Source organism: Callorhinchus milii, unplaced genomic scaffold (genome assembly GCF_018977255.1).
Source record: "Callorhinchus milii isolate IMCB2004 unplaced genomic scaffold, IMCB_Cmil_1.0 Scaffold8, whole genome shotgun sequence".
In the NCBI taxonomy this organism is placed as follows: Eukaryota; Metazoa; Chordata; class Chondrichthyes; order Chimaeriformes; family Callorhinchidae; genus Callorhinchus; species Callorhinchus milii.
Window position 1 is genome coordinate 10,476,952 of NW_024704749.1, and position 14,722 is coordinate 10,491,673.

The 14,722-nt window shown below is 42.6% G+C and overlaps 1 protein-coding gene across 1 annotated transcript in view; it reads right to left on the reverse strand.

Annotated features, from left to right (window-relative positions):
* coro1cb (coronin, actin binding protein, 1Cb) overlaps positions 1 to 14,722 on the reverse strand; it is a 42,905-nt gene that overhangs the window by 22,061 nt on the left and 6,122 nt on the right. The window contains exon 2 of the mRNA XM_007901881.2: positions 113 to 309. Within this exon, the coding sequence (XP_007900072.1) occupies positions 113 to 307 (195 nt within the window). The 5' untranslated portion in view covers positions 308 to 309. The remainder of the gene's footprint in view (positions 1 to 112; positions 310 to 14,722) is intronic.

A 14,722-nucleotide genomic window follows, 5' to 3' on the forward strand; every position in this document is an offset into this window, starting at 1 on the left:
GAAAGCTGCAGTTACCACAAACACATTTGAGATGCTTTGAATGACGATAGCATCAAAACCCCCAAACATTATTAACTTAAAAGCGAGAGAGAAGTCAACTAAATTCACCAACCTTTTGCAAAGGAAGTACCAAGAATGCTCCACCACCACACGCCTGGATGATTATCGCTACAAACTTGGGATTCACGTCACAGAACGAACTATCCCAGGTCACCCTGGAAACTTGGATGTCATCGTAGCACTGGTCATTTTTCATCACTTGGCCATAGACATGCCGAACCTTGCTCGTTCGTACAACCCGTAACATCTCTGTAAGAAAGCAAAATGGTTACCATGCATTCAAAAGCAACTAGCATGGCTTTAAGACCAACTGTTTTTAACCTCAACATTTATAAAAACGGAAAAGTAAACCTTTATGCCAAGGCAGGATAAATGGGGTGTGAAATGTAAGTCTGAGGTAGCGGTTTTTTTTTTGCTTTCTTTAAAACACACGATGATAAATAACTGGTGCAGTGAGTTATCGAGAAAGGTGGTAGAGGCCAGGATACTGGACTCATTTAAGGTGTGGCTGTAGAGCAAGACCCAACAGGCAGAAGGGGCTCTTTACCTAAACTCAGAGAGAGAGAAGTGAGAGTGAGAGAGTGAAAATACTTATAAAACCACGTTCAAGCTACAATTTGTCGAAAACGGACTCTTGTGAATCCTCACCCTATTTGCAAACAATGGAATTCAGACACTGGCCTCCAAAAAATAATGCAACTTGTTTTTTTTTAATGCCAGGACACCGGGTGTTGATACAGAAAAAAAAAATCCTGCAATTGAACACTTCAGCTCAGTGGAATATCCTTCGTCACAGAATCCTAAACAAGAAGCGAGATATTTGTCCACATTTATTGCCATATGTTTGCTCTTGCTGTGTTTTGTGTTAATATAGTACTGATGGTTAGAAGCAGCTGGAGGACAGGTTTTGAACAGCACTCTTCTTGCAATGACAAGGTGACTGCACAATCCTACCACAATCTGTCCATTACGTCACTGGAACAGATCTTCATGTCACAACAAAGGAACTGCGTTTTATTCCAAACTTTCAACACCACCAACGATTTGTGTTTATATAGCGCCCCTCGTGTAGGGTAGCGTCCCAGAGCGCTTGACAGTGGCGAAACGCGACACCGAAGACCACTGGCAGAAAAGGTCCCCTCCATCCCATACGACTCCCCCGCCACCACCCCCAAAGCTCAGTGACAAGTAGAAGCTTTTTGCTTTGTCACATGCGGAAACCCATCACCTTTATTTAAGAGCATCCAAAACAGACAAGAGCTCCAAATGCGCACACTACCCCCAAGTGGAAATTTCACACGTCTGGAAAGAGATAAAAATGGCGACGAATCTCGGATTATGAGTCAATTTCAGTGAAATGTACCAAGATATTCCTACATTTAACTTCAATCAAATATCACCGACTGGTTTCATTCCAAAAGTCAACTTTATTTCAAGCTTTTAATTCAAAAAAAAGAACATTCCAATCAAGTCTGTAACATAGTTACACGCCCTGATAAACCACGATTGCTGAAACCACGTGAACACAATTAAAAGAGTCCTCAAATAGGCTGCCAGTTTACAGAAACCCTTCTTAGCTGGTATTTGCTCTATATCAGGAACCTGATCAAATCAACTTCAGTTTATCTTCCAGGACTCCGCCGATCTTATTAAATAAAGGGAGTTGTGATTCACCCACATAAGTTTAATAGGATTTGCATGACTTTTCATCATTTGCTAAGACCAAGTTATTCATTAAGTGAATGAATAACTTACTGAGACCAAGATTGGAGTGCCTTCTGGATACATTTCATATGAATTAAGCACACCCAATACTGTACTCAGATCAGTTGCGAAACCATACCTTAGTCATAATAGTTGCGATATAGCGCCTTATCACATCCTCAAAACATCTTAAAGTGCTTCACAGAATTTCTTGTAAAGTAAATTGATTGCCTATTTTGTGGGTGAAATATGGCAGCCAATTGCCCACAGCAATATCCCACAAACAGACGTGGATTGAGTGACCAAATTATTATTATAGATCTTTTTGAAGCGATTACCATAATTTAATCGACTAAAAAACGGGTTCCTATATACTGCTAGGTAAACAGAGGTGCATGTAGCAAGGAAAATTGCCTAATGTTTCGCCCCACCCATAGATACAAACAAACACTGCTCAATCCAATTATTCACTAGCCATGGAAGGGCGGAGATTTTTTAAGGACAAGGCCATATTACCCAATGGATGGTTATCTTCTATAAGCCTCTCCCAAATATCTGCAATGACGTGTAGAGCTGCGAGGTGCCCGATCTGACATTTAATTCTGGCTGAGTTAGAAAAACAGAACCTACAGGTCCAGTTAAAGCAAACTGGTTCGATCTTTTGTAAATTGTCAGCCTGTGGGGCTGTTAATGGTGCAATTGGAAGGGAGGGAGGATGTGACCGTAAGCAGTCAAAGAGGAAGGTCTTCCGTCGTGATCTTCAGTCATGGAGTCCTGTAGCTCAGTGGTTAGTGCACTCGCCTTGCAAGCGAGAGACCTGGGTTCGATTCCCAGCAGGCCGAAACCTTGGGCAAGTTTCCTTACTCCACACACCTGATAATAATCCCTCAAAAAAAATAATAATTTTGTCACTCCATCCACAACTGTTTGTAGGACACTGCTATGCGCAACTAGCTGCCGTGTTTCGCCCACAAATATACAGTCAATTCACTTTACAGTATATTCTGTGAAGCTCTTTGAGACGTCTAGAAGCCGTGGAAAAGCGCTATATCAAAATGCAAGGATTATTATTATCTAAAAGAGGGGAAAGAGGTGTCAAGGCAGAGGATTGAGGGAGAGAGCTCCAAGCATTGTTGATTTGTCAGAACTGGTGGGGACTGACAGTTTGTAGGATGGTTCTTGCACAACGTGGAAAGCTGAAGAGTACCAACAGGAGCGGGCAGATCTCTACGCTACAGAAGGCGTGCTGCCCAACAGGGTATGAATGCTGCTGAGAACAGGTGGCCATGGTCCAGACTATTGGCTTGAGGAGAGCTTCCAGCACGATCCCTACTCCATTCCTGGCTGGTGACTTCTGATGGAAAACATAGCACAGGATGCAAGCTATTTGGCCAGTCAAGCTTGATCTTGCACTGTACCTACCCATCAACTAAAGGTCTCTCAGGAGAAAGCTTTGGAAAGAATACAGAATATTATATCTATTCATCTGTACCAGTCCTGGTTCCCTTTCTTCAGGCAATATTTTCCAGTCACAGAATTATTTAATCTATGCCTGCCCTATATGCTCCAATACCATTTTCTGGCAGATATTTTTTTCCCCCCCAAAGGAATTTGACACAGCATCAACTGCTTGTGTTTCACAGCCTGTCCCACATACTCACTGGTCTACATAAAGCCAATTTCACCCAAGGCAATAGAGATCTTTGGATAGCAGTCAGGAGTGGAAAATCTTGTGATTTCCCCGCGCTAACCTACAGATTCTGAGGCTAATAATTGCTCCAACAGACACCCCTCAGCATTATAAACATACTGCCTAGCATTCCCTCTCTCAATCTTTCTGTCTGCGAATTTCTTCATTGAACAAACTATAAAGCCTCAACTGTCTGCTCCCATAGTTAACTGAAAACTACTTGTGCCAAAGTCTAGCTCTCCTTCAACTAAATTGTCCTAAAATAAGTAAAACAAATCTGGGTCAGCCAGGTGTTTGGCACATGCGGAAACACATCACTATGCTAAGAGCCTGCAAATCAAACTGAGAATTCCATGTATCCCACCTACACATGGAATTCCCAGCGGTAGATTGTTGGAATGCGCACTCTCTCCGTGGAGGGACACACCCTGCTTACCTAATTCAGCATTAGGGGGACTGGGTACAGGTTGGCAAGAGCCAAAGCTTGGGGACCCCAGAGTGAGCGTTGGCGTACTCCTGGAGATTAACCAGCTAAAATTGTCGTTGATATCTGTCTGGCAAGCTTTCCTGCTGCTTATACAGCTAGGACCACCCTACTCATTAGCGCTTTGGATTGCAGGGTTAACAGGAGCTAAGTGGGACGATTCCCTAGCCTCAGTGAATGGACTTGCTCTCTCAAGTCCTGCTGATGAGCCAGAAAGTACATTCACAGCTGTAATATGGAAGAACTAATGCAACATTTCGTACTAAAGGAAGCACATCCTGTGATGCAGGAAGAGGCCGGCCGGACAGACAGCTGAATCCTGCTCGAACAGGCTGCAGGCCTTTTGCTGACTAAACTTCCTTTGGGATAAAGTTTGATTCAAACAAAATCCTCTGCATTTAAATCTTCAAAGGGAATAACCCAGAAGACAACTAAAAAGTCTGCCAGCATCATTCACTGGGGAACAGCTAGATAAGCAGCTAAGCCAAAATGCTGTACCCACTGAATGACTAAATGCTTTTCCAAGAGTCATTAATGGAGGAAGCAGCCCTTTGAGCACTTGGTCACACACTAAAAGGAATAAGAACTAACCACGAGCATTAATAGTTGTGCTAATGCACTGCATTCATCTCTTAGGTATAACTGCTTTTGCACCATACGCATCATCAACTAAAAGTCTCTCAAGAGAAAGCAGTACTTGGGACACTCAGACAATTTAAGGCAAACACACACACACACACACACAGTTAAAGGGGTCTGGCCTATAGTGTGAAATGCCGAACCCAGAACCAGAAAGCCTAGTTATATAAAAGCAGCTGCATTTCAATGTTGCTTCCTCGCTTGAATCTTCGGTGTACACTTTAAACTTTGGCTATTCTTTGTCACTGAGCTAAAAATACATTTTTCTAAGTGGTAAAATAGCAGCAACTAAACACATTAGTCAGGCATTTATACAAACTTTGGTATTGACTGCAGCCACTGTGTGCAGAAGTTAGAAACAATGGACTTCAACCCAAAGTGGAAATAACACCAGCGCAAACACTAGCTTTCCCGATTTAGCACAACAGAATACAGAAGGCGGCTCCACCCATCTGAGTTACGTACCAAATTAAGACTGGATTTGCTCAGGAATTTGTACTCAAGTGTATCTGGGCAATCTCAGGAATCCAATTCTCAGTAATGCTGCTCCAAGTTTTAAAAGTAGCTCAAAGGGCCCGTCGCCTAAATATAATAATCCTTGCATTTGATATAGCACATCTTCAACAAGTCCCAAAACTCTTCACAGAATATACTGCAAACTGAATTGACTGTATATTTTGTGGGCGAAAGGCGGGAGGCAATTGCGCACAGCGACATCCCACAAACTGCCGTGGATTGAGTGTCACATTGTTTTTAAGGAATTAATCAATAATGTGATAAGGCACTATATCAAACGCAAGCTTTACTATTATAGCTTCAGCTCTGTAGACCTGCCCAAAATGATCTGGAAGCCTCACATCTTCATTCTATGAATCTGCCCTTCCACCTCCTCCCAATTCAAACACTCTTCCAGTCTGTCAGCCGACCATCACCCAGGCTCCATTTTTAAGAGATTATTCCAAGTTTCTGTGCCCTCAACCAGAAAAAAATAGAAGCAGCTTTTTACAGTGAATTTTGAATTGCGACTTGATTTCCATTTGTTTATGGCATCTTTTCGGTAGCTGTTAAATCTATCTGGTGCCCATCCACCTGTGAATGTTAATTTTACACTCCAGTGAGTCGAACCTGCTTAATAACAGACTATTCGGAGTTTCTTTGTCATTCACCAGAGAGCCGACTCCTCCATGCCACACAGTTCCTGAACAATAGTCAGAACAGGATGAGCAAGGAACCAATTCCTCCCTCTCTCCCCACAACAGGGAAAATAATTCTGGACTCGGCCTGTTGCTGAGAAAAAGTGAAGTTGAGATACTCCAGAAATCTGTGTGGCCTTAGCATTGACCCACGTGAAGGGAGAACATGATGTTTAATAAGGATGAGACAAAGCAGATTTGGCTCACTGAAGCATAAAATTAACATTCACAGGTGGATGGGCACCAGATAGATTTAACAGCTACTGAAAGGATCTCAGAAACCAATGGAAATCCCTCCCGTTCAAAATTCACTGTAAAAGCTGATTTAAATCTTCCTTTTTTTAAAAAAAAGGAAATTGTCAAATACCAAAGGTATGAATATCAGGAAGAGTTCTTGCTACAAACCTGTGCAACTCACTCGTGTTAAGTTTGGATTTTAAAGGTTCAGAGTACTCAAAAAGGCACAGTTGCAATAATTTAATGAAGATGCTTTAAACCAATAGTGAATGAAATAAGCAAACTGATGGTGCATGTTATACGCAAACCTGGCACCCAATTTTGCACTCAGCAAATTGGCCACAAATGGCCATGAAGCAAATTATCAATTTTATAGTAATCCTTACATTTGAAACAACACTTTTCACATCAGGAGGATGTTTTTGAGTGCTTTACAGGATATACTGTAAAGTGTAGTGAGTTATATTTGGAGGTGAACTCAGCAGCTAATTTGTACACACACAGAGCAACGTTGCACACACAGCTTTGAAGTGAACAACCAATTTTTATCTGGGGGATTGTTGGCCAGGATACCAAGAGAACTCCTTTCTCTACTATTTTTAATCCGCCTTTGCCCTAGATTTTCTAGAGGGAAATTATCTGCCAAGTATTCCGTGATGGTGGTGGTAGTAGGGGAAGAGAAGAGGAAGGAGCTGTAATTTATTGGGAAGGGAAAAAAAACAAGGGAAAAAATAATTGAAGTTTAGAAAACCTTCAGTGGCTGCCCAGGGCAGACTGTACTCTGACTGCTGTTTGGTCTGGCTTGGCACTAAAAAAAATCCACTTTGCTCAAAGCTTCCTGTAATTGAATGTTTTTTATTATTCCGCTGGATGGGACCCAAATGAACAGCTTGTCATTTTTTCCAGCTCGATAAACTGTGGTTATGGTCGGTACCAAAACCTTCCATAAAGAGAAGGGCGGAAATATGTAGAGAGCTTTTCTTACTCTCGTTCACCTGCCTAATCTTTCAGGGAAAGCCACTGCACATTTGCTTAAGAGCATTCAGAATGATGAAAGCCTTCATAATGTATTCATGTGCTAACATTTCAATTCATTTCAATTGATATGCTTGCAGTAAAAGCATGTAAGGCTTCAGAAACATCCAGGGCTTACCAGTGCAGATCAATGAAAATCCTTCCAAGACTGGCAGATATTACATACGGATCTCTTTAAACACTAAATGTTATTCACTAAAAACATTGTAAAGCTGTGGCACAAAAAAAATACAAGACAGGCACTGGACAGCAGTTTTTACCGCCAGCATTCATAATATAATTCTTGTATTTGATACAGCACCCCATGTCGTCAAATGTCTCAAAAGTGTTTACTGTAAAGAATAGCGACCATTTGTAGGTGCACACAACAGCCAATTTGCACGCAGCAATATCTTACAAATAGCTATGAAGAGAATGGATCAATTTTACTTGAGGAATCATTGGCGCAAAGCACTTCAACAAAATTTCTGATTTGGTTATAAATTGATATATAAGGGAGGCCTCTGGTCATCAGTAAGTTCACTTACAGCATTTAATAACCTATAGTTCTTGGCATACAATTAAGGATAGCAAGTGGTTGCAGTGAAGTTAGTTACAAAGGCAAGAAGTTGATGCTTCCAATGACTGCCTTCACAGCTAACAAATGACTATTCTTTGCAGCACATTGTAAGTTTTGTTATGTTATTAGTGTGTTAAGTAGAATGAGGATGGCCTAAGAGGCACATTGCAGGCAAAACAATTTACTCTTTAATTCATCTCAAATCACTTCACATCACTGACTGGGGGCGCTGGGAGCTGGAAAAGGGAAAGACGGATAAAATAATAATAATAATCCTAGTTTTACTGATATTTTGAGTGCATTATAAAATGTCCAGTGTAGAACCTATTAGCGACCCTCATGGTTGGGGAGCCTGAGGGACAGGCTCTAGGCACCTTATGTGGCAGAGCACAGATTCAGTGACTGGATGGTCTACAGCTTGTGTAGCAACAACATGAAGCTGCTGGTCGGAATCCAATTTATTCAAGTAGCTGCTTTGTTGCTAATAGGTTCTGCACTGGACATTTTATAATCCACTCAAAATAGTCAATAAAACCAGGGCTCAAACATATACCAAACATATTTGCAATACCTAAATTAGATTCCCCGACCAAGTAACCGTATTAGGAGTTTTAATATAGAATTAGCAAACAGGCGAGATTTCCCTCCCAGTGCAATAATGGCATTAACTCCCTCCCTGTTCTGAGCAAGAAGGGGTCAAGACAGGCAAGCGGAAGAACCTCCTCCTGGCAAGATGTGCAACACACTGCACTGGTATGGACAGTGCAAGAAGAACGTGAAATATTTAGTTGACTGTTTAATAGTGTTTATTTTTAAAAAGCATGAATATTTTAATGAAAGCTTTTAATCCCCATCCCCCCACCACCACTCCCTGCAGCCTACATTTGTTCCATGCACTGCACAAAATCCAAAGAAATTGGAGCAAAAAAAAATTGCCTTCTCAATTTAGAGTTCCTCTGCAAATATACCCTCAGTTAAAGTGGCACAAGGCAAGAGCTGCACGTACACAAGCTACATGCGCTGTACAGCAGCTACTATGACCAAAATGTAGTCACACCTATACACAGTCGCTATACTTTACAGCAAATCCTGCCAAGCGTTTTGCGTCATTGCCGACATAAGGTGCAACAATGATTATTGCTGCTTAGGTGTTAAAACAGTAAAACATTCCACAAGACTTCATATACCGTGCCAGTATAGAAATCAGCCATCCCATTCCATCCAGCTGTAATCCTTACAGTACAAGTATGTGCCAGAGGCCTGAAGCACTGCCTCACTGCCCTCGTTGTCGGGCACGCCCAAAGAAAAAAAGCGAATAAACCTAATAAGCACCATAATGATACAGCACACAATGGAGCACGGACATGCAATGCAACCCCCAGAGCAGTGGACAGATTTCCGTCCCCAATAGCAGCTGCATCACAGAGTGCACCACACACCAACATGGGAGGGAGACGGAATGCAATTTTGGGCAACTCGTATGCCTTGCCGTACAAGCTCGATCTACCCAGTAGAGCAACACAGGGAGGCAATGGGTTTTAAAAAAAAACACTCAACTAGCACGTGAACCAGCACGACCAGAACCAGCACCACATGGCAAGGCTCAGTCTGTCAGATCTACATTGTTACCTGTATGAACAAGAGAGCATTTGCATTACTCAGTCCTGCACCAGGATAGAACTCTGATACCCACTGATAACATGCATTCCGTCTCTAAATACGGTCGAATCTGGAGAAAGGGATCCAGTGTTTATATGTTGCAAAACCAGAGGCTTGGGTATATTTTGTGATGAACTGCAATCTGTCCTGCAACTCGTCTTGGCAGAATCAGCAAGGGTTTGGGAATTAGTGTGATAACAGTACAAGGGCTATGAACCTCAATACAAGGTGCAGGATTTCTGAAGTTACTCATGTCGGTGGGGCGCGGGAAGAAGAGAAGATAAAAAGGTATGCCATACAAGAAAATGCCCCCCACGTAAAATATCCATTAGAGTTTAAGCATAATAAACTTGATCTGATCCACCTGAACATCTGTTTAACATCTCATCCGGAGGATGGCACCTCTGACATTGCAGAGCACCCCCGACATCAGAGCATCAGGCTGGACTATGAGCTTGAAGATCCCACATGGGGCTGGAACTCAGAAGCTCCTGACACACCAACTGAGCCAGGCTAACACCTAAACCATTCTTGTTTAAAAAAAAACCTTCAAATAAGTTGATCACTCAATCCACTACTGTTTGTGAGACGCTGTTCTGCACAATTGGCTGCCGCGTTTCACTCAAGAAAACAATTCACTTTACGATGCATTCTGTGAAGTGCTTTGAGACATCTCAACGATATGGTAAGGTACCATATCAAATGCAAGGATTATTATTATTATTATCATCACATTTAAACACCAAGGATTCGAGAATGATACCACAGCCTCAAATGCCAACATTTTTGTTGAATTCCTTAAGATAGGATTAATAGAATCAAATTTACTGGGATATATAATTTTAACTGGATTACTGGCGTGCCAGACTACTGGAGACTGTAGAACATTCAGCTTCACACAGATGTCACGATAAATCAAATTGATAAGCGTGTGGTGCAGTGGTGTCACTGTGGGAACTATATCGTAAGAGCTCATCGGAAGAGCAAGAGACAATTCCATGCATGACTCGGTAGAGAATGCATTTAAAAAACACAGAACAAAGAACAAGCCTACTCCAATCCCTGCACTATCAGTCAGAATGAATTATTTATTATATCCTTCAGAAACCCACACACCAAAAAATATGGAGGCACAGCCACTGCCAGCCTGGGGGTCGGTTACAAATCTGTGTTTCTAACACATCCAGCAAGGATTACTTCACTTGAGATCCTTGTTGAAGCGCCAAGGGTCACAGAACACCACAAAACAAGGGTAAAAATAAATTCAAACCACTAGCACAAAGGTATATCTTCCCCTTTAAACCTTAATCCACTACAGACTTGTGAAAAAGTACATGATACAAAGAACAGATATCTGGCAGTAATCTCAGGGCAGAGATCGAAGCACAAGAAGCTTTATGCGGGTTAGAACCATCACCTGAATCTCATTTAGATTACAGGATCATCGTGGGTTTTAATGCAAAGTCACATTGAAGCCAACAGTTTAATGTTGGGCAACACTATTGTCCCCATCTTATTGCTTTAAATGTTTCTCATTACCATCAGTCAGCACTGTACAACCTATAGGTGGAAGGAGATCTACTACAGAAAATACAGAATTTTCACCCTCCAATGCAGCATGATTCAGTATTATTGACTAGGACACGAGGAGAAACTCCTTTCTCTTTTTCAACAGCATTATGAGATCTTTAACATCCACCCGAACAGCAGATGGGCCCTCGGTTTACAAACTCATCCAAAGAAAGGCATCACCAACAACGCAATACTCACCCAGCACCACACTGAGGTGTCAGCCTGGATTACAAGACGGGAAGCGGAGGAAGGCCACCAGACAGTTCAGTCTGCTACTAGCAGAACTCCAGAATCAAACAGTGTAAACCTTACATTTGATTCAGCGCCTGAAACGACCGTCTCAAAGTGTCACTGGGGATTACTGTCACAATCAGAATAGCCTCTCAGCCACAGAACTCAGTGAGACAAATCAAGGATATACATTTCCTCGCTTTGTTCCCTTGAGTCACACACGATTCCTTGGCTCAGAAACACACAGCCTAATAGGTGTCAGCAGGCTGGGCCTGAGATACTTAGTCAAGCACAGCACGTGTATTGTGAGATGCACATCTCTAAAACCGGTGTTACTGTCCCCATGAGGCAACGATGTGTGGGAGGGATTCCCTCCATCGTCATCACTGGGGACAGGCCACAAACCATTTCAATAAGTTTCTACCCAATTTTATAGCACACTGTTGACTCTGGCCTTCATAGAATTATGGAGCCATGCAGAACACAAGGTGCTTTTTCCAGCCAGCGACCCCGAAAGCAGTGAGGCTGCAGTGGCTTATCTCCCGTTCAGCAACAGAAGGCATTATAAGGAATTATTCACCCTTTTTTTAAAAAAAAATCCATCTAGTTTCCTCGTCAGCTAACACAGCTACTTGGTTGACCAACACACCCAGTACATCTCAAGCTTTTGCGCTCAAATGGGGCCACTACATTTCTGCAACCTCATGTATTAGCGTGAATCTCAAAATAATTTGAAATCAACACCAGGTCACACCTAACACACGGGTGCAGAATCACTTAATGCAACATGGTGCAATCCTCTACACCGACGTCTTTTTCTGTGTGAACCCTTTCTCAATGATTACTGTCAAACAAGATAACACCCCACACTCCTATCACACAAACAGGGGGAGGGGAAGAAAGAGAAAGAGAGCGCGAAGAGAAGAGGGTATCCTGATGCAATGCCAGAGGAAGCCCAAAATCAAATTCAATGCTTCTTAAATCAATTTGCAGGAGCCAAGCTGGAGTGAGCGTCAGCAGAATTGGAGACTGGATGACTGCCTTAGATCATTGCCAGACAATTGTTATTTTTTTAATATTGTTTTCCTATTCTTCCCCCTTGCTCTCTCTCCTCCCTCTTCCCCCTCCTCACACGCACTGAATCCGTTGGACCTTTGCCAAGCCTGTCATTTTGAGAGTCCAGTGGTTAACCTCAACCAAGAGCGGTCAAGAACTCAAAGACAGCAATAAGCTCATCGTGTCCGTCTGGGAAAGGGGTCTAACTGCAGGTGGGCTCCAGTTTCTTTCTAGATTCAATCCCCCACCCACACCAACTTTTAATCAGTTCCAGCTTGCCATATTTCCCATTTATTCTCTCCCCCCACACTGAGCTCAGTAAAATATTCCAATTTACTGCCTGTTCGCTTTAAAGCATCAACACCCCTACACACCAACACGCTCACCACAATAACACAAGTACAAGTCTAACCACGGTCTCACATCATGCCTCAAACGCACATGCTGCATCTCGGGATCTTCAGTTTAAACATCTCAACCGAAACGACTATCTCATCCAAACAACAGCACCCACACGCACACACACGCTAGGCTGATTCAACAAAACATTCATTTATAATTCCTGGACATCTGCAAGCAAGATACCTCTTTTTACAAAATTGCCATGGCAACCACCATCTTCCGCATATCCCAGCAGTAAACGGTTTACACAAGCGACTGAACAGAGGCCAAGAGTGGAGTTAATGGCATATTCAGCAGCTGGAGATAGATACAGCACAGAAAATGGTCACAGCAAAGACATGCCCCCCCCCCACTCCCCCCAACTCTTTGCAATCACATATTTTGCTCTTGCTCTCTAAGTATTTCACAGTAATTGCTGTATATTTGCTGCAGCCTGTTTTGAAGTGAATAATTATCCGGAGAACAGGTGGCTGTGGCAAACTCCCATCTCTTTTGCAAATGGTCCCACCTGAACAAACTAATGGAACCATGGTTTAATGTCTCATGTGAAGGACAGCATCTCTGACAATGGAACTTGAACCCTGAGCTCAAGGCTTGGTTTTGCAGAAGCATTTGGACTCCTGTATGCATGTGGCAACCCGTCCCACATCAATGAAAGTACAACATTATGCCCCCTGCAAATTTTCTAAAGGTATCTAAACTCAACTGAATGTATGAATGACAGATACAAACCATGATCAATAACACCATCATTGGGGATCTATTACCCATAAGTAAAACCTTGTTAATCTCAACTTCCACAGGCGTAACTGGCAGTAGCAGCAATACATTACCTGTCCCAAAGCAAAACACAGAAGATCGATTGCAGAAAGCTAGCTGTCATTACAGGAGAAAATTGCAACGGTGTCAGTTTGTAAAGATAAATACACAAACAGATGGAACAGAAGCACAGCCCAGAGATACTGCTCCAACCTGACCTCCTTTCACAGAAACTGACGTCACCCAGCCCAGAAGAATGCTTTTGCATTACCTCGCTTCTCAATTCCAGTTTAAAGGGGTCAGACTCTCAGTTGACAAATCAAACCACTTGCAATGAAATAACAGTTGACACCTCCAACAAAAGGTAAACGTAATTGGAATGAGATGGGATGGAGGGTGGGGAACAAGGCGCATAAACTATAACCTAATCCAAAATTAAAAGCAGGCCAAAAAAAGTCAAAAATCAATGAGCTACTCTGTCCAGCATTTGACCAAGTAGACGACACACCTAATAAGCTGGTTCTGGAAGACACAAAGCAGTAGATTCTTTAGAAACTTAATAATCCTTGCATTTAATATTGCACCTTATCACATCTCCGCCACTGCTAAACACTCTGAGAAGACGCCCTGAGTGAAGGGCGCTATATAAATGCAGTTGTTGTTGTGGGAGGTGCAAAGTGGAGGCTAGATGCCTCAAATGGAAAGAGGAGGTACGGAGGCTGTATACAGCGCACCTGCTGGAGGTTAGTTCACAATTTTGTGCATAAATGAATAACCAAGGTTTGGACCAAGGTTCTTTCACACAACACAACCAGCAGTATTTAATCGGTCCAAGGGAGGTGCAGCACTGGCCCATACAGACCAGAAGGTTATTGGATCTCAGTCAAGCCAGCAGCCAGAGCTATAACCATAATTCTTGTAGTTGATATTAAACTTGTGCCCTAGGTTAGGTGGGGTTCCTGATCACTATCAAGACATTTCCCCTCCCCCCATTTTTGCTGAAAGTGAAGAGATCTAAATTGGTTTGGCGGAGGAGAAGGAGGGAGAAATAGCCAGATAAGTTGGAGTATAAAATAATCAAATAAACAATTAGTCACTCAAACACACACGCACACAGTACGACACAAGAGTTTGAAATGGATCGGACAGATTGCTGTTCCCAATGCACACAACGGGTGTGGTTGGATGTTTCTCCATCCGCTATTTCTGCAACAGTGCAATCATTAGTCACAGTTCAACAACCACCCGGAACAGCAAGGCGGTTGTTCTCCATACTCTGCGCGAACCCCTTGCTTACATTTACTCGCTGGCTGCTGGGCCAAATTTCACTCTTCAAGGGGCCGGGGGTCTCGTTCCACCCCAGATGCTAAGTTACTGATCGATACGGTCAGCCAGCATAATGGCACACCATAATAAAAGGAGCAAGTAAGAAAATTGCAACA